This window comes from Neopsephotus bourkii, unplaced genomic scaffold (assembly GCF_033783945.1).
Source record: "Neopsephotus bourkii isolate Nb327-2 ecotype Australia unplaced genomic scaffold, CSIRO-AGI_Nbou_v1 NB_1749, whole genome shotgun sequence".
Classification (NCBI taxonomy): domain Eukaryota; kingdom Metazoa; phylum Chordata; class Aves; order Psittaciformes; family Psittacidae; genus Neopsephotus; species Neopsephotus bourkii.
In genome coordinates, this window is record NW_026902223.1 from 356,016 (window position 1) to 378,007 (window position 21,992).

A 21,992-nucleotide genomic window follows, 5' to 3' on the forward strand; every position below is an offset into this window, starting at 1 on the left:
CCTGTGGCTGCTCTCTGGCACTTGGGATCAGACAACAGCCAGGTGAGTGCAGAGAGCCCAGCCTATGCCCACAGGGATAACCTGTGTCTGACAACTGCTTCATGGCCATGCTGACAGCCCCGTGCCCAGCATGAGTGCTGGATCATGGCAGTGGTTGTGGCCACCTGGGCCTGGCACATGCTGTGGCACAACCCTCCTGGGTCTGCTGGTGTCAGGCCACGGGGGCAAACAGCTTGCCAGGGCTGCGGTGGGACACAGCTCTCAGTGCTGGGGGCTGCAGGGACCACACTGATGGTGAATGGTTCCTGGGGCCACGCACGATGGGGTGGCTGCTGCTGTGATCCTTACCCTGTGGCATGGGCACAGCCTGATGGGCAGGTGATGCTGAGCAGCCCCAGCACACCCAGCCCCTGAGTCACCGGTGCTGGGGAACACCAACACCCAAAACCCACCCACTCCCAGCCCAGCAGGTCCAGGCACGGGCCGGGAGCCCCACACACGGCTGTGTTTAATGGGCAGCTCAGTGTGAAGCGGGGGAGCCAGGGCCCCTGGCTTCTCTGCCCAGCCCTCAGCACCACGGTGGGCTGCTGAGCCTGTGGTGGGCAGGCGCAGGATGACCGGCTGGGGGAAACACAGGCGGCCTTGTGTGGGGGGAAGGTATTGTCCGGCTCCTGTCCTCCTGCTGGGACATGGGGAGGGAGCTGCACTGGGGCTGTTCTGGGCACTGCGATGGGGTGCAGGTTCTGTCCAGGCAGTGTCACTCTCCTCGAAGGCTTCTGAAAACAGCCCAAAACTGTCCTGGGCACCCACGAGAGGAAGCATTATTCTCTGCTGACAGTAACCAGCCATGGAGACGGAGACAGCCCCAGCCCAGGTAGCGCTGTGGCCTATGGTCCTGCTGCACCCCAGCAGCTCTGGGCAGTGGAGCACCCACGTCCGTGTGCTCCAATCGGTCCTTGACCACTGCAGCCCAGAGGAGAGGATCCTCCACAGCACTCCATGGTCCCGCTGCTTCCAGCGCTGCAATGGCTTGGGAAGACGGAGAGATCCATCCCCTGACTGCGAGCAGAGTCCTGTCCCGTCCTGCTCCTTCCTGGGGCGTCTGACACTAAGAGGACAGATACAGACTCAGACCCTGTCTGCTGCCCTGTTCTGCCCCACTCTAAATGTCCCCAGCCACCTCCCGTTCTCTGCCCCAGTCCTATCCCAATCCTGATCCTGGCTCTGCTGGTGCCATTCTCAGGCGGCAGCAGCACCACAGATCCAGCATCCCCTGGGACACACTGGGTACCGGAGCAGCCTGGGCACCTCCCCAGCAGGCTCAGCCCTACATCCCTGGCTGCCTGTGCCAGCAGAGCAAGTGGACATGGAATGCTGGGCTCAGGCCAGCACCTCCTCACATCCCTGCTCCCCAGCAAGCAGTGGGGCTGGCCCTGGCCATGCTGCTCCCACCACTCCAGCACAGGGCAGAGGAATGCGAGTACAGAGCTCACCCGGGGCTCAGGCACGTCTCCCCCTCTGCTCGTACACGGAGTGAAGCTTCTGAATGAGAAACGCTTTATCTTCCCCTTCCTGCAATGGGAGATGCCGCAGTGAGCAGCCGCGGGACAGCTCGGGGGTGTCTGAGGTGGCACCGGGCAAGAGTCCGATGGGGCCAGGCTCACGCACGTTGGCGATCTGCTCCTTCAGCAGCCGGATGATCCTGCGCTGGCCTCTCAGCACCTGGATGTTGAAGTAGATCCCAGCTCTGCAGTGACAGGGAGGTGGGATGGCAGCACCCGGGACACTGCGCCCTGGAGCGAGCCCGGCTCCAGCCCCGCTCGGGACTGTGACAGGGCACCCCAAAACACACCCCCGGGGGCAGCCTCGGGTCCATACTCACAGCAGGACCCCGGAGACAAAGAATGGGAGGAATGGGTTTTCCAGCAGGTGCTGGTGGGCCCAGGTGAACCAGGTGATGTTGGGGTTGGACTTCTCCAGCACTTGCCCCCAGGCCTGCCAGGACTTGTAGATGGTTTCCAGCCCCTGGAAGGGGCCACACGTTTCTGACGGCTGCACCCTGAGCACACAGACCGATGGGGCCGGTCAGAGCTATGGGCAGCCCATGGGCCAGGCCAACCCTCCAGGGCCCAGCCTGCCCAACCATCCCCCTTGTCCTGCAGTGCTCCCAGTCCAACTGCTGCTGTGCTGTGTGCAGTGAGCAGCAGCTGGGCGGCATCTCCCAGGGCAGTGATGTGCAGCCCTGTGCCGGGCTGATGTCCTCCGTGTGCCATCAGGGCTGGAGGCACCATCGTCCTTCAGCAGGCAGCAGCAGTTCTGTGCCCAAGCCGTGCTCCGGCACATACTCACGACCAGATGGTGTACAAGAGGAAGACGGCTGCACCCAGGAAAGATGGGAAGCAGAGCAGGGCGATGAACACGGTGCTCATGTGAGACGCTTGCCAGGGCTTGCTAGGGGACTGGCAGTTGTGCACCAGGCTGGTCTGCAGGCAGGGAGCACAGTCCTGGGCTCGGGGAAGCAGCCACAGGAACACGAGCAGCACAGATGCTGTCCCATCCATGTGCTCCACTGAGCAAGCCTGGAGACACCGGGCCCTTGCTCCCGAGGCCGCGCTGGTGGCTGCCGAGCAGCCCATGGCACTAGCCACTCATAGGGAGGGGGCAGCTCTCACCCTCTTGATGTAGAACAGCAGCAGCAGCTTCAGGACCTGCAGGGCCGGCAGGAGCGGCGCAAAGAGAACACCCAGCCTGGGAGAGGGGGAGCGTGCACTGGGCGAGGGGCGAGCCCCAGGGAGGCAGCGGCGCAGTGCCCGCACCAGCTCTGCTCCGGCTTCCGCACAGCCGAGGGCTGGCACCTGCGCCCCCGCCTGCTTTGCTTTGTTGCCCTCGTCCCACCCGTGCGGGGCTGGGGAGTCCCCCAGGACCCCACTGAGTTCCCAGTGCCTGGTCCCAGCCAGCCCCAGTGCTTGACCAGGGCCCCCGGGGCACTGGGCAGCAGAGGCAGGAGCTGTGCCAGGCGGGATGCGCCTCACCAGGCCAGGGTCTGCCCCTCACCAGGTCAGGGTCTGCCCCTCACCAGGCCAGGGTCTGCCCCTCACCAGGCCAGGGTCTGCCCCTCACCAGGCCAGGGTCTGCCCCTCACCAGGTCAGGGTCTGCCCGTAGATGAGCGCCAGCACGTTCCGTGCGATGTCAAACTCGGGTTTCTGGCTCCTCTTCAGCCTCTTCTCCAAGAGGAGCCTGGGCAGGGGCAGAGCTCTGCTCCCACGCTGCTGCTGGGGCTATGGCAGCAGAGGCAGGGCCAGCCGGGGCTGTCACCGCCGGGGGACACCTCCCGGGGCAGTTACCTCCACAGCAGCTCCCCGAGGAGCGTGTCCAGCAGCGTGAATACGAAGTCCATGACCACGAAGCGATACAGCTCCTGCCCCACACACGTCTCCCAGCACTGGGGAAACAAACCGAGTGGCACAGACCCACTGGCAGGGCACACTGTTGGCTCATGCTGAGCCTTTCATCACCCCAAGCCCTTCTCCTCAGGGCTGCTCTCAAACCATTCTCCACCCAGCCTGTATCTCTGCTTGGGATCGCCCCAGCACACATGCAGGACTTGCACCTGAACCCCACGAGCCTCCTGCTGGCCCACCCCTGCACCATGTCAAGACATCGAGCCGGCAATGAGGCTTCTCCTCCTCGACCCTCCCATGGCTGTGAGGGGCCCTGGGACCTTTTCCTCCCTTGCACCTATTTCACAGCCCCCCCAGCTTCGGAGAGCCCCTGTCTGGCTGTGAACCCCCTGTCCCTGGCGAAGGAGCAGATGGTGCTTGCGGTGCAGAGCCCTGCTGCAGCCTTGGCTTCGCTTTGTGCTCCCTGGGCAAGGAACAGTCTGGATGCTGTGTTCCAGGGGGCTCAGAGGGGCGCCGGGTGCCCCTTGCACTGACCCACACAGAGCCCAACCCTTCACGGCAGCACTGACCTCCTCCATTGAGCAGACAACGCTCCGGCTGAGCCACTGGTAGCAGAGCAGACCAAGCAGGACCATCTTCAGAATGAGGTTCCTGGGGAGCAGGAGCAGGGCCAGGAACCCCTGAGCCCTTGGGTTGGGGGCTGAGCCCCATAGACAGAGTGCCCCGCCCCAAAGCCTCCCCACACTGCAGGTGGGGTGCAGGATGCTCCCGCCCACCCTACCTGCAGATGGCCACATAGACCTGAGCCCCGGGGTAGTCCTGCCTCTCCCACGCCGCCAGCAGGTTGTACAGATGGGGCATCACCACGTTGAGCCCAGACACCACGACTGGCAGGGCCAGCAGGAGGCTTTCCTGCTGCCACTGCCCCGCGCCCCGTGCCCGGTGGTCGCGCCGGACCTGGCGAGCAGCACAGGGAACGATGCCGTGGGGCTGCCCCCATCTCCAGGGCTGCTTCAGCACCTCTCCAGTATCCAGCCCAGCGGCAGGGTAGGGGCAGCACTCACCCCGTGCATGTGCTGCGAGAAGCGGTGCAGAGCCACGGCGCAGGCCAGCACCGTGCTCAGCGACAGCAGCCAGGCCAGGAGCAGCACCGCGCCGCGCGCCAGGCGCTGGCCGAGGCTCCGGGAGCGGGAGCGGGAGCGCTGCTCCGCCAGCAGCTCCTGTAGGGCAGAGCCAGCGGTGCCCAGCCTGCTCCGGGCTGCAGCCAGAGCGTGCGGGCCCGAGCCCAGGCTCACCTTCAGCTGGGTGCAGATGCTCTCACACTGCAGCCTCACTGAGCGCCGCTGCAGCACCTTGAAGTCCCAGGCACAGAACACCTTGACAGGCAGGTCCCGCGAGGAGCTGCCGACCCGGTAGCTCTCCCCGAAGGAGCGGGACAGGCTGCAGCGAGAGGAGGGTGTCAGAGCACCAGTGCTGGGTGAAGGCTGCAGGGCTCGAGGTGCTGCCAAACCCACCTGTACACCAGCAGGACACAGGTGATGAGGAAGGAGACCCCAACACTGGACATGTAGGCCAGGGGCATGTTGTACGGGAGCGGGGGGGCTGCGAGGGGGCATGTACTGGGGCTGGAGGCGCAGGGGCTGTTGAGGGTGGTGTTGCTGTAGTAGCCGTAGTAGAGCAGCGAGTGAGTGAAGGAGCCCTGAGGAAAGGCACCATGGGGCCCATGGCTCCCTGCCCGGCCTGGCACATCTGGGCCAGCCCATGGGGCTGCCCCTCAGTTGGGGCAGCACCAGGGCCCTCTTCCGCACCCTCAGCACTGATGGTCCCAGTGCCCTGGCTGTGCAAGGGGAGGGACTGGGGCATCACTGTGGTGGGGATGCAGGACAAGGATGGGGCACTGCTGGGGGTGATGCATGGCTGAACCCCGGGCTGGGAGCAGCTCCTGGCCTGGGGATGCACTGGCAGTGGTGCAGCACTTACCGCTCCTGTGAGGAGCTCAAGGACAGTGAAGGGCTGGGGGTTGGCTGAGGCAGGGGGGTACGCAGCCTGCAGGGCCACCACGAAGACCAGGAGGATGAGGAATGAGATGATGTTGAGCATAACGAGCATCTTGAGGAAGAGGAAGTAGGAGAGGACGCTGGAGCCGAAGCGGCCACCAATCTGCTTCAGTGCGTAGTGCCAGGGCTGCACGGTGGGAAGCAGGGACAGGAGCCTGTACCAGAGCCTGCGGCAGCACTGCAGGGACAGCACAGGGAGGGCACTGGGGTTGGACCCTGCAGCAGAGCCCCCGAGGCTGCTCCGCACAGCTGTGCCCTGGGCTTACGAGGATGATGTGGTCCTTGGAGCCTCCGCAGGGAGAGGGCTCCGGGTGCTGGGCACGGTGCCTCGGGGGGCCCCTCTGTCCGCTCAGCTCCTGCCTGCCCAGCAGAGAGGGGTTAGAGGGGGTGTGGGACCCAGGACGGCTCTGGCTGTGGGAGCCCTGTGGGGCCGGCAGGACCGGACGTACCGGAGGGCGCGTTTCTCTGCCAGGCAGAGGGGCACAGTGAGCAGCACGTGGCTGCGGTGGCTGGGCGAGAGGCTCAGCAGCTCATTCACCAGCAGGCTCCGCTTGTCTGGGGGCACAAGGAGCTCAGCAGGATGCAGCCACCAGGATGTGCCTGTCCCGGAGCTGCTGTGGGGACAGTGCCTGGCGATGCTCACCCTGCAGTGTGGCCGTGGCGGGGTCGGTCTCCAGGTCGTAGAGCCGCAGGCTGGGCCGCGCTGCCCGGCAGAGCTGCTGCAGGGGCGGGCGGCTGCTCCGGCGCCGCAGCCGTGCCGTGCGGTTGTAGTACTGGGATATGATGGCCCCGCGGCTGCGTCCTGCAAGCGACAGCGGGCACAGGGTGCGTGGCCACAGGACAGCAAGGGGACAGGAGAGCTGCTGGGTCTGGGGCTGCAGGGTGGCACCTACCGATGGTGCGGCTGGGCATGCTGGCAAGGATCCGCAGGGAAGCAGAGGAGTACCCGGGGTGCTGCTCGCCCTGCCCGGGCTCTGGCCAGGCTGTGGCCCCGGTGTCTGGAGTAGCCTGAGAGGCCGAAGGCTCTGGGAGAGGGAGGGCAGGACAGAGAGCAGTGAGAGCCAGAGCACCTATGGCTCTAGTCCCCGTGGCTTTGCTGCCCTGCTCTGGCACTAAAGCCCGGCACGTGCCCTGGTGTGTGCTCCCTCTGGCACACCCCCTTCTCCAGGGCCACTCTCCATGTCCCCAAGGGCAGATCTGTCCTGCTGCCTGCACTGGCGAATGGTCAACACGCTCCTGCACATGCTTTGGCCGCAGCTGGCCCAGGCAGGGTCCAGGCACACACACTGTCCCTGTCCCACCCTGACTGTGGCCATGGGGCTTTACCTCTGCCCCTATCCTGCATCTCCAGCTCCAGACCTGCCTCCATCAGGCTGCTCTGCTCCTGGATGAGCTGGTGGAAGGAGGTGTGCAGGGCTCCTTCGTTGTCTGGGCTCGGCTCCTCGCTGTGGGGACACAGACCTGTGCTCCTAGGGTTGGGGCAGGCTCCAGGGCCTGAAGCCATGGCAAAGCCCCAGTGCCAACCCACAGCCCAGCCATGCTGCCCCATGGCACAGGCACCCAGAGCCTGTTGGGGGGGCTGGATGCTGGATGCACCGCTCGTACACACCCATCGCTCCCAGTGTCCTCAGAGACGTGGAGGGTAAAGGAGGGCGGGTGGGACATCCTGCAGGGCCGAGGGGTCTCGGTGACACTGCGCTCCCTCCAGTACGTGCCCTGCCACGGTGAGCAGACAGGGGTCAGCAGGCCTCGTGCCACAGCACCCCCATTTCCTCCGGTGCCCGGGGGGTGCCGGCCGTTGGGACGGGGATGGAGCGGATGCTGGGGCGAGGCGGGGCTGTGGGGCTAAACCCGTATCTAGACCCGTGAGGGGCACAGGGTCAGCCCGGCCCTGGGACCTGCAGAGGGGCAGGAAGGGCAGCGGGCGGCGGCGCGGGTTCCGCCGGGCAGGTCCCGCCGCACGGGGCGCCCGCACCAGCCGCGGGCTGCGCCGGGGGAGCCCGCCCGCCTCCGGGGCTCTGCGCTTCCGACCGGCACCCGCGGTCCCGGGGAGGCGAGGACGCCCCTGCTCCGGGCCCACGGGGCTCGACTTGGCCCTGCGAGCTCGAGCTGCTCCCTCCCCCCGACAGAGCCGAACCTGCCCCCCCCCCAGCCACTGCCTTCCCGGGACCCGAGAGCGGCTCCGCAGGGGCCCCGCCGCTCCCGTCCCGCTGCCCCCGCCTGCCGGAGCCCCAGCGCCTTCTCCTTCCTCCCGTCCCTCCTCCCCCTGCACCCCCCCACGCCCCGGTACCCTCCCAGGGCGGACGAAGCCTGCTCCGGGCAGGCGGTGGCACCCGCGAAGCTCCCGGCCCGATCCCCGGATCCCCCCCGACAGCTCCCGCCCGCTCCGGTACCAGGAACCGACGTCTCGGCGACAGAGCGAAGCCGCCCCCCTCCAGCTGACCCCGGGCCAGCCCCGCGCTGCCGGTGCCGGTGAGGGGCGATCCCTCCGCGAATCACCCCGCTCCCCGCCGCTCGCGCTCACCGCTCCCCGCCGCGGGGCCGGGCCTGTCCCGCAGCACAGAGTACGTCGGGAGGTGCCGAGCGCTCCCCCGCCGCGGACCGCGTGGAGCTGCCGTGGGGCCGGGGCTCCCCGTGCGCGGCTGCCGCTCTCCCCGCTGCGCAGGACCGAGCGCCAGCGAGGCCCGGGGGTGCCGGGGGTGGGCGCGGGGCTGGCGCCTGCGTTCAGCGGCCGGGCTGGAGGGGACCCGATCCCAGCAGCCTGAGCCCGCCCCGCCCCGTCCCGTCCCGCCCCGTTGGCAGCGGGGACCGCCCGGCCCGGTCCTGCCCGCCCCGGGGCGGTGCCGCGCAGAAGCGGCTGGGACGCGGCGGCGGCTCCGGCGCGATGGAGGGCGGTGGCGGCGGCGCTTACGGGGCGGCCAAGGCCGGCGGCGCCTTCGATCTGGGCCGCTTCGTGCAGCAGCCGCAGGTCGTGGCCAGGATCGCCAGCGCGGTGAGCCGGGGCTGGCGGGACGGGAACCGGAGGGGCTGCGGGAGGGCCGGTGCCGCATCCCGGAGCCCGCCCGACCCGGCCCGACCTTCCCCTCCTCTCCCTCTCGCCCGCCCCCTCCGGGCCCCCCCGGCCCTGCGTTCCCTTCCCTTCTGCCCGCCCCGGAGCCCGCCCGCCACGGCCTTCCCCTTCCCCTTCCCTTTCCCCCTCCCGGCCCTGCGCAGCCCCGGTGTGAGCGCTCGGTGGAGCCCGGCCCGGCCGGTGTCCCCAGCCCTGGCAGGACTCCTCGGCCCCGGTGCTGCCCACCGGACGCCCGCTCCCATCTCCGCAGGTCTTTGCCTTGATCGTCTTCTCGTGCCTGGTCGGGGAGGGCTACACCAACACCGCCAGCTCCTCGGAGCTGTTCTGCATCTTCAACCACAACGAGGATGCCTGTCGCTACGGCATCGGCATCGGCGTCATCGCCTTCCTTGCCTGCGTCTTCTTCTTCATGGTGGACGTCTACTTCCCGCAGATCAGCAACAGCACCGACCGCAAGTACCTGGTCCTGGCAGACCTCGGCTTCTCAGGTGCGAGCAGGTGTGGGCAGGGCTGTGCCTCCTGCGCTGCCACAATGGCTGCCCTTGTCCCATGACGTGGCTGCCGGCGCCTGGCAAAGGGAGCGCTTCCTCCTGGACCACTGCCCACAGGCCACGCGCTCACTGCTCAAGGCGCTTTGAGGAGCCACGGAGGCTGTGCCGGGTGCCTGCGCCAGCCACCGGCCCTGTGCAGCCCGGTGGGAGCAGGGTGAGGGCTGGGCACCCTCCTGGGAGCAGCAGGATGCAGCCCCGGCCCCTCAGGCTCCTGCCTTCCTCCTTCAGGTCTCTGGACGTTCCTGTGGTTTGTTGGCTTTTGTTTCTTGACCAACCAATGGGCCTGGACACGGGCCGAGGATGTGCCCATCGGGGCTGACTCTGCCCGTGCTGCCATCACCTTCAGCTTCTTCTCCATCTTCTCCTGGGTGAGTGCTGCCGCGGGGGAGCTGGGCGCTGCCGTGCTCGGGAGGGTGGTGCAGGGGCTCCCCGGCCACACAGCCCTGATGCCACCGGCCCCTTGTCTCTCCAGGGCCTGCTGATCACCTTTGCTTACAAGAGGTACAAAATGGGGGTGGAGGACTTTGCTCAGAGCTACATTGACCCCAGCCCGGAGGTTTCAGCTCCCTACTCCAGCTACCCCAACATCAGCCATGACAGCTACCAGCAGCCACCTTTCACCCATACAGCAGAAGGCCCTGAGGGGTACCAGCCGCCACCAGTGTACTGAGCCATGGCCAGGGCCCAGCAGGGATGGCTGCACCGGTGCAATGCTCTGCTGTGGGATGCAGGGGAGGGACCTGCCACGTGAAGGGGGACGGTGGGTGGGAAAGTGGCTGCTGCTTTGTGTGAAGGCCACTGGCCATGGTGTGGGGTGCAGGAGTTGATCCCCCGGTGGTGGGACCCGGTGTGCAATGCACAACTGCTGAGTGCAGGCCCGTGGCTGTGGGGAGGGTGAGTGTGTGGGGCTGGCCCTGTGAGGCCAAGCTCCTGCCTTTGGGGAAGCCGCTGTGGGGTGAGCGTGTGGTTTGCACCCCCAGCTCTGCCCTGGCCATGCCCATGACTGCTGCCGTGTTCTGGTGCCTTTCCAGCCCTGCTGGCTGACCCCTCAAGTGCCAGCTTTTGCTGCCATAGCTGGGCCATCCAGCTCCTGCCTCTCCTGTGCCTTCCCCTCAGCTGCTGCTGGGTGAGCTTCATGCCAAAGCCCTGTCTTATCTCACCTCTAAACTGTGCTGTGCCTTCCTGCAGCCTGCACCAGAGCTGCCAGTGCTGGGTGATGCTGTCTGGGATCTGTGGGAGCAGTGAGTGCCGAGATCTCCCAGTGGGCCCAGGGCTGACCCTGCTCTCTGACAGCGGCCCCGTGTGTAATTCCTGCTGCTGCAGCCCCTGCCCTTGCCTCTGCATCCCACACCCCACTCAGCTCCCGGCCCATGCCAAGGCGCTGGTGCAGGCTGCCGATCTCAGGTTGTGTGTGCTGCTGCACCCAGCAGCAGTGTGGTGTGAGCTGGTGCTGCTGGGGCTGGCCTTCAGATAGTTCTTTGTCACTGTAGGTAATGGAATAAACTTTTTCACCTCGCCCCCCCACACCTCTCTTCTCTGGGGAAGCAAAGCAGGATTCCTCCTCTTCCTCCTCACCCCAAGGGCCAGGGAGCAGCAGAGCAGCCTCAGCCAACTCCTGCACTGCAAACAGCACACTCATGCTGGCTCTATTTTTAGCCTGTTGGGTAGGTTTGGGCTCCAGCACAGGCAGCTGCTGTAAGCTGTCAGCCCATGCTGGTCCCTGCAGGGGAGCCTGCTCAGAGCAGATGGGTATAAAACACATGCAGAGACTCATTAAGTTATTTATTAAGCTTAATTCATCCAGTTGTTTATTAAAGGGGAAAGCCCAGGCTTGGCCCTCGCACACTGGTGTGTGCTGGAACTGTCACCACCTGAGTAATGCAGAGGGGGACACGCTTACCAGGTGGTGGTGCAACCTCCGGGGGAGGTCCCTCCGCCTGGCTGGGGGTGTAGGCACAAAGCACTGCATTGCACAGGGAGATGTGAACTGGCCAGAACCAGGAGCTGCTGCTTGGAGCTTGTGGGCACTGGCTTAAAGGTAAAAGTGCTTTTGGGAGGAATAAGGAAGGAAACCCAAACCTTCCAGAAAGCCAAAGGTCAAACAAAGGGAGAAGAGGATCCTTCAGCCAACCTGCGGCAGAGGAATTAGCCTTGAGATGTTTTAGAGAGCTCAGAAGGCAGCAATGTACGTGACTAAGCTGAGAACCACTCACCAAAAGCAGAGACCCTTCTCAAAGTCTCTGGGTCTTTGAAGGAACAGCAGCCCAACCCTTGACAGGTTAAGTCCTGAGCCTCCAACCCCTTCACAGGTAGCTGAGCACTGAAGGGGCAGCACTGAGCTTGGCCCTGAGCAAAACCCCCTTCTGAAAGGAGCCTGCCTTAAATAGAGACTACTGCTAGACTAACACAAGTAAGAGCTGCTGTCACGCTGTCCGTCACCCTGCCTTTCCCCCTCGTCTGTTTCAGCAAAGAGTTACAGGACAGTTCGATCAAGAGTGTAACAGCAAAGGGGTGAGCCGCATGCAGTCATTCAAAGGGAGCACTGAAAGCCAGGCTGAGGGATGGGTTATCCCCTTGGACTGCATAGGAAAGGGAAGTGGGTTAAAAACACTTGAGTTACATTGTGTCTTAAGAACCCTGGGATTTAGCAACAGGGCACCAGAGACAAACAAGTTGCGTTCCCAGGTGAGGGAACCAGCCAGCAGAGCCAGGCTGAGCCTGTGCCCAGCCCAGGAGAGCGGCGGGAGCAGTGGGAACCTGCAGCCCGACCGCTGTGACAGGGTTCCAAGGCTGGTTTGGTGGCAGCATCAGGAGCTACACCCATCCCTTTCCATGTTCTGAGACAGGAACTCCCTGTGAGCCAGGCTTCCGCTGCTGTGTCAGGTGCAGCTGATCCTCTTCCTCCCCGTGCCTGCAGCAGGGGAGAGGCGGGGGCTTGGCCGGGGGCACTGGGCAGTTCAGTTCTGCGGAAGCAGAGGAAGCTGGAGCACTCGGAGCTGCAGCCTTCAGCTGCATTCTGCTTGGCCTCCTGCACACGGGAGCCCGGCAGTCAGGAAGCAAAGATCTTGCGGCAGGAGGCAGCCGCATTGAGCTGCTTCAGCATCAGGGGCACGTTCTCCTTGTTCTCCAGCCCAGGCTGAGGGGGCTGATGGCGGAAGTAGCAGGCTCTGCAGACGGAGTGGTACTTGTCTGCTCCTCCAATCACCTCAACCTGGCAGGAAAACGGGGGGAGTGACTCTGCAGAGGTCAGCTCCCCTGAGAAGATCCCTCCAGACCAGCAGGACTGGCAAGGTGAAGCTACTGCAGGGCTTCCTCTTCCAAGGGAATCCCAGACTGCTTTGGGTTGCACCTTAAATGTCATCCAGCTCCACTCCTCTGCCACGGGCAGGGACCCCTTCCACTGGAGCAGCTTGCTCCAAGCCCCTGTGTCCAACCTGCCCTTGAGCACTGCCAGGGATGGGGCAGCCACAGCTTCTCTGGGCACCCTGTGCCAGCGCCTCAGCACCCTCACAGGGAAGAGCTTCTGCCTAAGAGCTCAGCTCAGTCTCCCCTCGGGCAGGTTCAAGCCATTCCCCTTGGCCTGTCCCTACAGGCCCTTGTCCCAAGCCCCTCTCCAGGTTTCCTGCAGCCCCTTTAGGCACTGGAGCTGCTCTAAGGTCTCCCCTCAAGGAGCCTTCCCTTCTCCAGGCTAAACCAGCCCAGCTCTCTCAGCCTGGCTCCTTAGAACTCACCTCCCTCTCTGCTCCCAACCTCTTTGTGTAGGAGGCCTCTCGGTAGCACTCCATGCACACAGCGTTCAGCTTCACCACGCTCTCTGCCAGCGGCACCAGGTTCAGGATGCTCCCAAAGGCCTGTGCCAAGACAGCAGGATGGTTCTGTTGGATGGTTCTATGAGGGGGTCAAAGCAGCCGCTGTACTCAAACAAATGCTTTACCTTTCTCTGGAAAGTGCCATCAAGAGCAGCAACTATGATGGTTTTCCCGGTGTTGGCCATCATCTCACAGAACTCCACGATGTCTGGGAACTAGAGAGGATACCGAAACAGCGTAAGGAGGAAGTACTCTGCTCGGGATCCAGCAGCACAGGGCACAAAATAAAATGGAGGCATGCTGCCTACCCATAAAGTGGGCTCCAGCCCCCCTGTCCTCGGCCTGCAGGAGAGACAGGGCTTGACTGTACAAGCACAGGGGGATCAAATAGCCCCAGGGTATTCCTCCTCCGATCCCCCCCGAGGATTTAGACCCTGGGCTGCACGGGGGAGCTCCCATCCTGCAGAGCTTCCCAGGACCTGCCCTGGCACTTACAAACTGGCCCTCATCGATGCCGATGACTGCGGAGTTCAGCGCCTCCTGGTACACGTCCTTGAGGAGACAGGCTGGCACGGCCTCCATGGTGTTCCTTGGGAAGGGAGCGCAGGTGAGGCCCGCAGCCGAGCTGCTGGGCCCGCAGCGGGGGGTGCGCCTGCCGCAGGGACTCACTTGTCGTGCGTGGAGACACCGGAGGACCCGTAGCGCGTGTCCTTGGCGTATTTCACCAGCAGGCACCGGTACTGAGCAAGCTGGAACCGCCGCACCCGCCGCATGAGCTCCGTGCTGCGGGAGAGGCGGCGGTCAGCGGGACTGGAGCCGTCCGTGAGCTCCACACGGGCCCCCCCTGCTCCCGCCCGCCCCGGGCCTACCTCTTCCCGGAGAACATGGGTCCGAAGATCACCTGCGGCAGAACCGGATGTCAGCGGCTGGAATAAGCGGGACGGATCCCCACAGGCAGCTCCCGCGCCCCGCCTGGCGCTGCCCCGGGACCCCCCGCGACCCGGCCACAGCACAGACCCCCTCCCAGTCCCGGTGCCCGCCGCCGGTACCTGTATCTGCCCGCGGGGGCGGCCGGGAGAGCCGGGGTGGACTCCGGGCACCGTGAGACAGCTCATGGCTCCACCGGCACTCGCCGACTGACGGACTGACCCCCGCGCACCGCTCCACCGACCCGCCCCATGGCCAATCAGAGAGGCCCCACGCCTCGGCGCCGCCGCGCCAGCCAATCGGAAGTGTCTCGCGCCGCCCGTCTGGCCAATGGCGGCACAGGCGCGAAAATTCTTTTTTCCCCTCTGAGCTCCCGCGCCTTCCCGGCGTGCACCGCGAGGAGTCCTGCGGCTACGTCATCGCTCTGCCAGCCCGCCAGGCATCCCCGGCCACACCCCCCGGGCTGCCAATGGGAGCGGAGCGGCTCAGCCCGGGGCTCCGCCCCCGCCACGTGCCCCGGCCCCACCTCCCGGGGTGCCAATAGGAGCTGGGCGGCCCCGCCCCGCCCCCGAGCGGACCTGGGCGCGGGGTCGGGGTCGCGATCGCGATCGGAATCGGGACCGGTATCGGGATCGGGATCGGAATCGGAGCCGGAGCCGGAGCCGGAGCCGGAGCCGGTCCCGGCCGCAGCATGGGCGGGTGGTGGGACATGGCCGCGGAGGTGGGTCCGGGGGGTGGCATTGCGCTGCTCCCGCCAGGTGACGGGTCGGGGTCGGGGCCCCTCGCCCGGTCCCCGTCGCGCCGCAGCCGCCGTGCCCCGCAGGAGCTGGAGCAGCAGTACTCCCCCAGCCGCTGGTCTCCCCGCTTGGGCCCCGACGAAGTGATCCAGGCCCACCTCGCGGCGACGGTGGCAGGTGAGGAGCGGGCGGCCCGGCCCGGGGGACCGGCGGGGCCGGGACCGGGAGCAGGAGCGGGGCTGACCCAGGCGCCGTGTCCCTTCTCCCACAGGAACCCAGCGGGCCCGGGCTGGCGCTAAGACCTCTCTGCACGTCCCTTACGGCGACGGGGACGGCGAGAAGCTGGACATCTACCTCCCCACAGACCCGTCTGGAAGTAGGTGACGGGCAGGCGGTGGCAGCGGTGGCGGGCAGGGGCTGTGACCCCTGCTCACCCCGGGCTGTGCTGCGCAGCCTTCCCTGTCCTGGTCTATATCCACGGTGGATACTGGCAGTGCCTGAGGTGAGGCGGGCTGTCGGCGAGGGAATCCCTTGGGAACGGGTCTCCAGTCCTCTGTTACTGCTTCCCTTCTCATGACATGGGCTTGTTCTCGGTATGCTGGGCCTGGACCCAGAGACCCCAGTGCCCACAGCCTGGCCACCTTCTGTTTCCCCGCAGTAAAGATGAGTCAGGGTTTGCAGCCCCCTCGCTGGTGTCACAGGGCGTGGGGCTGGTGGCTGTGGGCTATGACATCGCTCCCAAAGGTAGGTGCTGGCCGGGAGAGCCTGTGGGTGCCCCTGCTAGCCCCGTGCCCTCCTGACGCTCAGCTCTGCCCAGGACACATGGACGCCATGGTCATGCAGGTGCGGCGCAGCATCGCCTTCCTGGTGGAGCACTACAATAGGATCAGGTGGGCCACAGGCCATCCCCGGGGCCCCCCTGTCCCACCAGCACGGCTGCCATCCGGTCATCAAGACAAACTGTGCACGTGGGGGTCCCTGCATGGGGTTTGGTGCAGGGGGTGGCAGCCAACCCCTGAGCTGTGATGGGGCTTTGATAGCTCAGTCTGAGCACTGGGCAGCATCAGTGGCTGTGCTCCCTTGTCACTGTGTGAGGCGTCAGCTATGGACTGAGAAATGTGTTTGGGCTGTGTTTGGATTGTGCCGTTGTGGAGAGAGCAGTGTCCCCAGGCACTATTGCTCCCCGCACTGGCCCATGGCTCCCCCTCTGCAGAGGCATTTACCTGTGTGGACACTCAGCGGGGGCTCACTTGGCAGCCATGGTGTTGTCCACGGACTGGACGGAATACGGTGTGGTGCCAGATATCAAAGGTAGCAGTAGCATGTCCAGGCACAGGGGCTCAAAGGGAGCTGGTGTCTACACCCAGGACGAGGTGTCTCTGTTGCTTATATGGGGCTGTAGAACTGCAGGAGACAAGTTGCCCAAGCTGATGTCAGCCAGGACATGCTGGGATTGTGGGACTTGGCCCCTGTGCCCACCAGCCACTCTCTGAGGTCTGGGATGTGACACGGGCACAAGAAAAGTGGTCTCAGGACCCTTCACCCCCCTCTGGCCCAGGAGCGGTGCTGGTGAGCGGCGTCTACGACCTTGAGCCCATCCTGCACACCTACGTGAACGATGCGCTTCACATGAGCTGGTGAGCGGGGCTGTGGCCTCTGCCTGCCGGGGCGCGTGGCCCGGTACACGAGGCTGCGGCCACTGCCACCGCGGTGTCTCCTCAGGGAGGTGGCCCAGCGGAACAGCCCCCTGCTGCACATCGCCCCGGCAGCACCTGCGGCTGCCGCCTGCAAGGTGCTGGTGGCCGTGGCCCAGCACGATTCCCCCGAGTTCCGCCGGCAGTCGCGGGAGTACGTCCTGGTGAGCAGCGGCAGGAGCCGGACCCGCCGGGCTCAGTCCTGCTGCTGTGGAGGATGACAGCGGCTCGGGGGGGGGATGCTCGTCCTTGAGCATCCTCCGTGGTTCCCGAGGAGCCCCTCCCAGCAGTGCCTCTCTCTGGGCAGGCCCTGCGGGCAGCCGGCTGGTCCGTCTCCATGCTGGATCTCGCCGGCGTGGATCACTTTGACATCGTTGAGAAGCTGGCTGAGGACAGCTACGTCCTCACTCAGGTAGGGGAAGAGCCCCCGCCCTCCCTTCACTCCCAGCACAGCCGAGATTGCGCAGCCCAGGGGGCTGTGCTGAGGGGAGTGCTCCCTGCATACGGGTGTGGGGCTGCAGCCTCCGGGCTTCAGGAGCAGAGGAGTGGGGCCAGGCACTGCTCACAGGGCTCCACTCCTCATCTCAGGTGATTCTCAACATGATTTTGAGAGCCTGATGGCATGGCGGGAGCAGAGATGGGAAACAGCCCTGTGCACACCCAGCCCTGCTGCCCTCCTCCCTGTGGCTGATGCCTGCAGCCAGGCAGGGGCTGGAGCAGGGGAGCACCAGTTACCACCAGGGATAGCATTCCTTTGCTGGGGTGTTTCTGCCCGTATGAAGTGCATGGAGCTGGCAGATCTGGTGGGCTATGTCTGGACAAAGGGGTGATGATGTTTGTTCCCTTTAAACTGCTTCCTGCCAACACAAAATAAACCAGGAATAGCTGTTGCCTGGGTGGAACTGCTTCCTGGGGAGCTGGGGCTGTGCTAAGCCAGCAGGTATCTCCGGGCTGCGGTGATGTCCCTGCTGCACAGGCAGGAGAGCTGCACACCTGGGAGGAAACACCCTGCGCAGCCCCAGCGCTGCCAGAACATGTTTATTTCATGCCCTGACCATCCCTCGGGGTCTGCCTCTCCACTGCAGCATCCTCACACCCATGCAGTGCGTGTGAGCCAGGCACAGCATGTGCCTTTGGTGTGGGTGGTGTCTGGCTCCAGCTTTGGGTGCCTATGGGACCCAGGTTACAGTAGCTGAGCTGCTGCAGGATCTAAAGGATGCCCTGAGGATGTGTTTGCTGGGTGACCCACAAGGCAGTGACCCTGCCTCTGAGGGGCCCAAGTGGCTGGGTGTGCTGTGGGCTCCCAGTGCCAGGCAGGCTGGGGTGTCCCCTGGGCTGGGCTCACGCTGGCTCGGGGGGCTGCACGCGGGTGAATGCTGTGCTGCAGATGCTGTGGCTGGTCCCAGCACCTCAGCTGCCAGGACAGGGCTGGGGGGATGCTCAGGCTCCCCTCACGCTCGGAGGGGTTGGGTGCAGCCCCAGGGTCAGCTCCTCCTGGCACCTCCTGGCCACAAACTCCAGCTTCTTCCTTGCGAGCTCGGTGTCGTGGGCCGAGACGCCGCGGTGCCAGACAGCGCGCACAGTGCGTGCCGACCAGGGGAAGAGCAGGACGCTGACAGCGTGGCCAGTCTTGGCCAGCTCCTTCTCGCTCACAGCCCGCAGGTGCTCGCAGAGCTCCGCAGGAGATGGGCAGCCCCCGCTGATGTTCACCATCACAATGTTGGTCTCCACCGCCGTGAGGTTGACAGAGCAGAGGGGCGAGTTCAGCTCCTGAATGCCTGTGGGAGGTAGGGGTGGCAGGCACCAAGCCCAGTGGCTGGATAACCGGGAGGGGAGTCTGGCTGAAGGAGGGGCCCTTTGCCCTCCCCTCTGTGTGGCACTGGCACAGCATTGTCTTGGCGCAGGACCGCAGCATCATCCTGGCCTGGCTGCAGATCCAGCTCACGGAAGGTGCTGTGCTGCCGTCCTGCAGCAGTACTGGGTGTGCTGGAATGGGTGGCGAGCCCATGCCAACCCAGCAGTGCAGCAGCATGGGGAAACAGAGAGCAGCTTTAGGCTGCGTGTGCCTGCACCTCCCGCCGTGCAGAGGGCCCCAAGATACCTTCAGCAAACCGCCAGGCATTGTCATGGTCCCTGCGCAGCCTCACCCCCATGTGCTCAAGGCCAACAAGAGCCGCAGCCGCCAGCACTCCCGCCTGCCGCATCCCGCCGCCCAGCAGCTTCCGCATGCGCCAGGCCTCAGCCACAAAGTCCTTGCGCCCAGCCAGCACCGCACCGGCCGGGGCACCCAGGCCCTGCCGAGACACCAAGGGGTGACTGGGGCTGCCCCTGCTGGGATGTGCCCAGGAACACCCCAGCCTGCAAGCCGGGTGCTCGGCCCAGTGCTCCTGAACATGGGCAAGGTCCCAGTGAGCACCTTGGAGAAGCAGAGAGTCACGGAGTCGCAGTGCTTGGTGATCTGAGCTGGCTCCACGTTCAGTGCCACTGCCGCATTCATCAGCCGCGCTCCGTCCATGTGCACCTGCAGCCCGTAGCGGTCAGCAAGCCCACGGACCTGGGGGCAGGCACTGAGCTGGAGGGACCTTTGGGGCAGCGGGTGCCAACATGAGCCACGCTCTGAGCTCCTTGGCACAGCCCTGGTGTCCCTGTGGTGCCCCCTGCCAGCACCAGCGGCCAGCTCTGGCTGCAGGCTCATACCTGCTGGAGGTAGGCAAGGGGCAGCACTCGGCCCCCAGCCGAGCTGTGCGTGTTCTCCAGGCACACAAGCTCGGGGCGCGGGTGGTACCGGCTGCTGTGGGCCTCACGGATCGTCAGCTCCAGCAGCTCCAGGTCGAAGGTGCCATCGGGCAAATCCGGCAGCGCCTGGGAGTGGACACCAGCGACCTGCGCCCGGGGCAAGGCAGAGCAGAGCTGACCGGGGACGGGGACGGTGCCCGCGGCTCCCAGCCCAGTCCCACCAGCGGCTCCCAGCCCAGTCCCGCCCGCGGCTCCCAGCCCAGTCCCGCCCGCGGCTCCCAGCCCAGTCCCGCCCGCGGCTCCCAGCCCAGTCCCGCCCGCGGCTCCCAGCCCAGTCTCACCCGCGGCTCCCAGCCCAGTCCCACCAGCGGCTCCCAGCCCAGTCCCACCCGCGGCCCGGGTGATGCCGGTGATGTCGCCGCGCAGCCCAGCGAGGGCTCCTCCGCCGAGCGCGGCGCCGGCAGCCAGCGGAGGGCAGCATCAAGCCGCCCTCTCGCCTGCCCTGCCCGCGCTGCCGGAGCCGCTGGGCCCGCCCCGTCCGAGGCACCCACCTGCGCGACCCCGCCGTGCTCGTAGACGTGCAGATGGGAGTCCCGGCCCAGAATCACCTGAGCTCCCCGGCGCTGGCAGTGGCACATCACTGCGAGGGGGAGCGGCCGTGAGCGGGCAGCACCCCGCTGGCACCCGAAGGTTGATGGTGCAGCACAGCGGGAAGGTCCCAGCACCGCAGCCTCCTGGGGCACCGGCCGCCTGCTCTGTCCCCCAGTGCTGGGAGTGTTGGACAGGCGGTGGAGGTGGGGATGTACTGGGAGGGGCACGGTTCCCGCATCCTGGTGCACGCAGGAGGCCAGGGCTGGAGCGGGTCCCACGCTCCCAGGCAGCGCATGGTGGACCCCGGTCACAAGAAGGCCAGGAAGCGAAGTGGGTAAAGGTTAACATAGCAGGGCAGAGGCCACGCATGGGACTGGTACGAGCAGACCCAAGGCGGGGGGGTTTGCTCAGCAGGAGCAGCTCCAGGGTCCAAACAGGGATGTGGGGCTACAGATGTGAGGTGGAGGGAGCTGGGAAAGGAGTGAGGAGATGCACCTAGGTCAGGGAGGACCTGCTGCCCACAGCTCTGTCCTGGGGCTGCCCGAGTGACTTCCCTAGCAGAAGCAGGGCTCTCCTTGGACCTTGGGGAGCAGCAGGGCTGTTCTCGCCTTCTGCACCCTCCATGGGCTGGGGGCACAAATCTGCCCCTGGGTTTGTGACCTGGCTGCCCGGGGCCAGGCAGGGGCTAGGCACAGCCCCGGCACTCACCGGCAATGAGGTTCGCCATTGTGGCCGTGGGCAGAAACAAAGCCTCCTCCATCCCCAGGGTCCCCGCGGCCAGGCGCTGCAGCTCTGCAGGAGGGAGAAGCACCGGGATCCTGGGGGGGGGGGGTCTGCTGGCCCTAGGGGGGCGATAGGGAACCCCACAGGCCCAGGCTGCTGCCCCCGGCCTCGGAGAAGCCCCCTGGGGATCCCCATCCCCGCTGCCCTTGACTTTGGGGGCTGCAGGCAGGGACCCCACCGGGGGGGCTCGTCCCGGGCGCCCACCGTTAACCGTCGGGTCCTCCCCGTAGTCGTCGTCGCCCACGGCGGCGCGGGCCATGGCGCTGCGCATCGCCGCGCAGGGCTGGGTCACGGTGTCGCTCCGCAGGTCCACAACGTGCGGCGGGAGGCGGGGGGGACCCCGCGGCTGCACCGCCCAGATCCCAGCCCCCGCCACGGGCAAGCGCCCCCTCCGCAGAGCGCCCCGCGCCGCCAGCATCGCCGGGACCGCCCCACCGCAAGGGCTCCCGGGCGGAGGGAGGGGCCGGGACCCGTTGCGGGCGGGGCCGGGCCCGGGATCGGGATCCGCGGCGTGGGTTGCGCGGCCCGCAGGGGCACAGGGCACCGGGCACCAGGGACCGGGCACATCCCGGGGCTGCTCCGCAGCGCGGCCCCTGCGGACTCCCCATCCTTCCATCCTCTCCTGCCCGGCCTCTGCCCAGTGCCCACCGCAGCCCTGGGACACGGTCGGGGGTGCTGGACACGGGTGGGTGCTGCCGCAGCCCCCGGCTCGCCCGAGGGCCCCTGTTTGCCAGGATCACCCATCCCGGGTGTCCTGCCGACGGGACCTGTGCCCCCTTGGCCTTGGCTCCCCGAGGAACCACACGTCCTCCTGCAGGCCCGTGGCACCATGTGCTGGGCAGCAATGGCTGCTGCCACACGGCCGGCAGGGACAGTGCAGGGTGACCTTGCGGCTGGGAATTGGCTCCGGCTCCTGGCTGCGTCTGCCCTGGAAGCAGCTGACATCCTGTGCAGTGCGGGCAGTGTGTCCAGCAGCTCCGCAGCTCTCGGCACTCTGCCTGCATCGGGGGGGCCACCGGCGCCTGGCACAGATCCCTGAACAGGGGGGCATGTGCCCAGCACAGCGGCGAGACTCCCCCCTCCTCTTGACCCATTGGGCTGGACCAGCTGGAGGCTGGTGAGGCTCCATGGGGCAGACCTGACCCATGACCATGGGGCTCTGCTGGGAGGGCCTATGCCACAGCCCCTGCTACGCCTCTGCCTCTTCCTCCCTTCACCATGTGCCAAACACATGGCCTAGGGCACCCCAGACTCTCCCCCCCATCCGAGAGCCCCCCACCACTGCCCTGGCTGCCTGCCTGTGTGCCTGTCACCCTGCCTGCACCCCTGTGTCCTGCCTGCATCCTGCCTGTACCCCTACACCCTTCCTGCACCCTGCCTGCGCCCCTGTGCCCAGGGCCTCATCACCACTGCCTGCTGCAGCCCTGCTGTCAGACCCTGCGATGAGTGAGCCATAAACAGTCAGTCCTTCACAGAGACGTTTTTCACACGCAGGGCCACATGTTAGCAGTTTTTCTTTATTTACTGCCTCCATTTCCTCTTTGTTCCAGGAACTTGTCCTCCAACTTCAAGCTGCTCATGATTAGGCAAAAAGGCCTCTAATCTCCCCGATCTCATTTACCGTCACTGAGAGCA

At 66.0% G+C, this 21,992-nt stretch overlaps 5 protein-coding genes across 11 annotated transcripts; 2 read left to right on the forward strand and 3 right to left on the reverse strand.

The window, feature by feature from the left end:
- Positions 1 to 861: 861 nt before the first annotated feature.
- On the reverse strand, positions 862 to 7,227 carry TMC6 (transmembrane channel like 6). Of its 3 annotated transcripts, XM_061377251.1 has the most exons (20): positions 7,069 to 7,227; positions 6,786 to 6,904; positions 6,353 to 6,484; positions 6,103 to 6,261; positions 5,909 to 6,014; positions 5,726 to 5,819; positions 5,383 to 5,637; positions 4,917 to 5,101; positions 4,698 to 4,842; positions 4,467 to 4,622; positions 4,184 to 4,359; positions 3,972 to 4,053; positions 3,346 to 3,443; positions 3,143 to 3,238; positions 2,673 to 2,748; positions 2,350 to 2,483; positions 1,883 to 2,059; positions 1,669 to 1,747; positions 1,494 to 1,572; positions 862 to 1,108 (listed from the first exon to the last, which is right to left on the reverse strand). In XM_061377251.1, exons 1-19 carry the CDS (start codon positions 7,122 to 7,124, stop codon positions 1,501 to 1,503), a joined length of 2,397 nt encoding a protein of 798 aa, XP_061233235.1. In that variant the 5' UTR covers positions 7,125 to 7,227; the 3' UTR covers positions 862 to 1,108; positions 1,494 to 1,500. The 3 variants fall into 3 exon arrangements, with proteins under 3 accessions (XP_061233235.1, XP_061233234.1, XP_061233236.1); XM_061377250.1 differs by lacking the exon at positions 7,069 to 7,227 and having other exon boundaries at positions 6,786 to 7,033; XM_061377252.1 differs by lacking the exon at positions 862 to 1,108 and having other exon boundaries at positions 1,493 to 1,572; positions 1,669 to 1,722.
- Positions 7,228 to 8,285: 1,058 nt separating this feature from the next.
- Positions 8,286 to 10,598, forward strand: SYNGR2 (synaptogyrin 2). The gene is made up of 4 exons (XM_061377260.1): positions 8,286 to 8,451; positions 8,780 to 9,017; positions 9,309 to 9,448; positions 9,553 to 10,598. Exons 1-4 carry the CDS (start codon positions 8,344 to 8,346, stop codon positions 9,748 to 9,750), a joined length of 684 nt encoding a protein of 227 aa, XP_061233244.1. The 5' UTR covers positions 8,286 to 8,343; the 3' UTR covers positions 9,751 to 10,598.
- A 1,103-nt stretch (positions 10,599 to 11,701) lies between these two features.
- Positions 11,702 to 14,033, reverse strand: TK1 (thymidine kinase 1). Its single transcript, XM_061376986.1, has 7 exons — positions 13,939 to 14,033; positions 13,759 to 13,790; positions 13,559 to 13,672; positions 13,385 to 13,478; positions 13,015 to 13,104; positions 12,812 to 12,931; positions 11,702 to 12,291 (listed from the first exon to the last, which is right to left on the reverse strand). The coding sequence occupies exons 1-7, from the start codon at positions 14,002 to 14,004 to the stop codon at positions 12,130 to 12,132; spliced, it is 678 nt and encodes a 225-aa protein (XP_061232970.1). The 5' UTR covers positions 14,005 to 14,033; the 3' UTR covers positions 11,702 to 12,129.
- Positions 14,034 to 14,435: 402 nt separating this feature from the next.
- On the forward strand, positions 14,436 to 17,135 carry AFMID (arylformamidase). Of its 3 annotated transcripts, XM_061377256.1 has the most exons (11): positions 14,436 to 14,537; positions 14,640 to 14,730; positions 14,825 to 14,929; positions 15,007 to 15,055; positions 15,212 to 15,297; positions 15,371 to 15,443; positions 15,767 to 15,864; positions 16,112 to 16,190; positions 16,276 to 16,411; positions 16,555 to 16,659; positions 16,836 to 17,135. In XM_061377256.1, exons 1-11 carry the CDS (start codon positions 14,508 to 14,510, stop codon positions 16,863 to 16,865), a joined length of 882 nt encoding a protein of 293 aa, XP_061233240.1. In that variant the 5' UTR covers positions 14,436 to 14,507; the 3' UTR covers positions 16,866 to 17,135. The 3 variants fall into 3 exon arrangements, with proteins under 3 accessions (XP_061233240.1, XP_061233243.1, XP_061233242.1); XM_061377259.1 differs by lacking the exons at positions 15,371 to 15,443; positions 15,767 to 15,864; XM_061377258.1 differs by lacking the exons at positions 15,212 to 15,297; positions 15,371 to 15,443.
- A 417-nt stretch (positions 17,136 to 17,552) lies between these two features.
- On the reverse strand, positions 17,553 to 20,805 carry LOC133225137 (uncharacterized). 3 transcript variants are annotated; one of them, XM_061377253.1, is made up of 7 exons: positions 20,562 to 20,805; positions 20,283 to 20,366; positions 19,535 to 19,623; positions 18,945 to 19,130; positions 18,664 to 18,801; positions 18,349 to 18,541; positions 17,556 to 18,025 (listed from the first exon to the last, which is right to left on the reverse strand). In XM_061377253.1, exons 1-7 carry the CDS (start codon positions 20,773 to 20,775, stop codon positions 17,688 to 17,690), a joined length of 1,242 nt encoding a protein of 413 aa, XP_061233237.1. In that variant the 5' UTR covers positions 20,776 to 20,805; the 3' UTR covers positions 17,556 to 17,687. The 3 variants fall into 3 exon arrangements, with proteins under 3 accessions (XP_061233239.1, XP_061233238.1, XP_061233237.1); XM_061377255.1 differs by lacking the exon at positions 18,945 to 19,130 and having other exon boundaries at positions 17,553 to 18,025; XM_061377254.1 differs by lacking the exon at positions 20,283 to 20,366 and having other exon boundaries at positions 17,554 to 18,025.
- Between the last annotated feature and the right edge of the window lie 1,187 nt (positions 20,806 to 21,992).

What these genes read in the sequence shown, in the direction of transcription:
- TMC6 (XM_061377250.1), bottom strand. Translation starts at nt 7,008, where the DNA reads ATGGGGCAGCATGGCTGGGCTGTGGGTTGGCACTGGGGCTTTGCCATG. An exon ending in TTGAGCTCCTCACAGGAGCG is followed by an intron (nt 5,102 to 5,382) that starts GTAAGTGCTGCA and finishes GCCTTTCCTCAG; the next exon opens with GGCTCCTTCACTCACTCGCT. An exon ending in TTTGTCTCCGGGGTCCTGCT is followed by an intron (nt 1,748 to 1,882) that starts GTGAGTATGGAC and finishes CTGTCACTGCAG; the next exon opens with AGCTGGGATCTACTTCAACA.
- TK1 (XM_061376986.1), bottom strand. Translation starts at nt 14,004, where the DNA reads ATGAGCTGTCTCACGGTGCCCGGAGTCCACCCCGGCTCTCCCGGCCGC. An exon ending in GCCCCCGCGGGCAGATACAG is followed by an intron (nt 13,791 to 13,938) that starts GTACCGGCGGCG and finishes GTTCTGCCGCAG; the next exon opens with GTGATCTTCGGACCCATGTT. An exon ending in GCATCGATGAGGGCCAGTTT is followed by an intron (nt 13,105 to 13,384) that starts GTAAGTGCCAGG and finishes TATCCTCTCTAG; the next exon opens with TTCCCAGACATCGTGGAGTT.
- SYNGR2 (XM_061377260.1), top strand. Translation starts at nt 8,344, where the DNA reads ATGGAGGGCGGTGGCGGCGGCGCTTACGGGGCGGCCAAGGCCGGCGGC. An exon ending in GGCAGACCTCGGCTTCTCAG is followed by an intron (nt 9,018 to 9,308) that starts GTGCGAGCAGGT and finishes TTCCTCCTTCAG; the next exon opens with GTCTCTGGACGTTCCTGTGG. An exon ending in TCTTCTCCATCTTCTCCTGG is followed by an intron (nt 9,449 to 9,552) that starts GTGAGTGCTGCC and finishes TTGTCTCTCCAG; the next exon opens with GGCCTGCTGATCACCTTTGC.
- LOC133225137 (XM_061377253.1), bottom strand. Translation starts at nt 20,775, where the DNA reads ATGCTGGCGGCGCGGGGCGCTCTGCGGAGGGGGCGCTTGCCCGTGGCG. An exon ending in AGCACGGCGGGGTCGCGCAG is followed by an intron (nt 19,131 to 19,534) that starts GTGGGTGCCTCG and finishes CCCCGGGCGCAG; the next exon opens with GTCGCTGGTGTCCACTCCCA. An exon ending in TGACTCTCTGCTTCTCCAAG is followed by an intron (nt 18,542 to 18,663) that starts GTGCTCACTGGG and finishes GTGTCTCGGCAG; the next exon opens with GGCCTGGGTGCCCCGGCCGG.
- AFMID (XM_061377256.1), top strand. Translation starts at nt 14,508, where the DNA reads ATGGGCGGGTGGTGGGACATGGCCGCGGAG. An exon ending in CTATGACATCGCTCCCAAAG is followed by an intron (nt 15,298 to 15,370) that starts GTAGGTGCTGGC and finishes AGCTCTGCCCAG; the next exon opens with GACACATGGACGCCATGGTC. An exon ending in GATGCGCTTCACATGAGCTG is followed by an intron (nt 16,191 to 16,275) that starts GTGAGCGGGGCT and finishes GTGTCTCCTCAG; the next exon opens with GGAGGTGGCCCAGCGGAACA.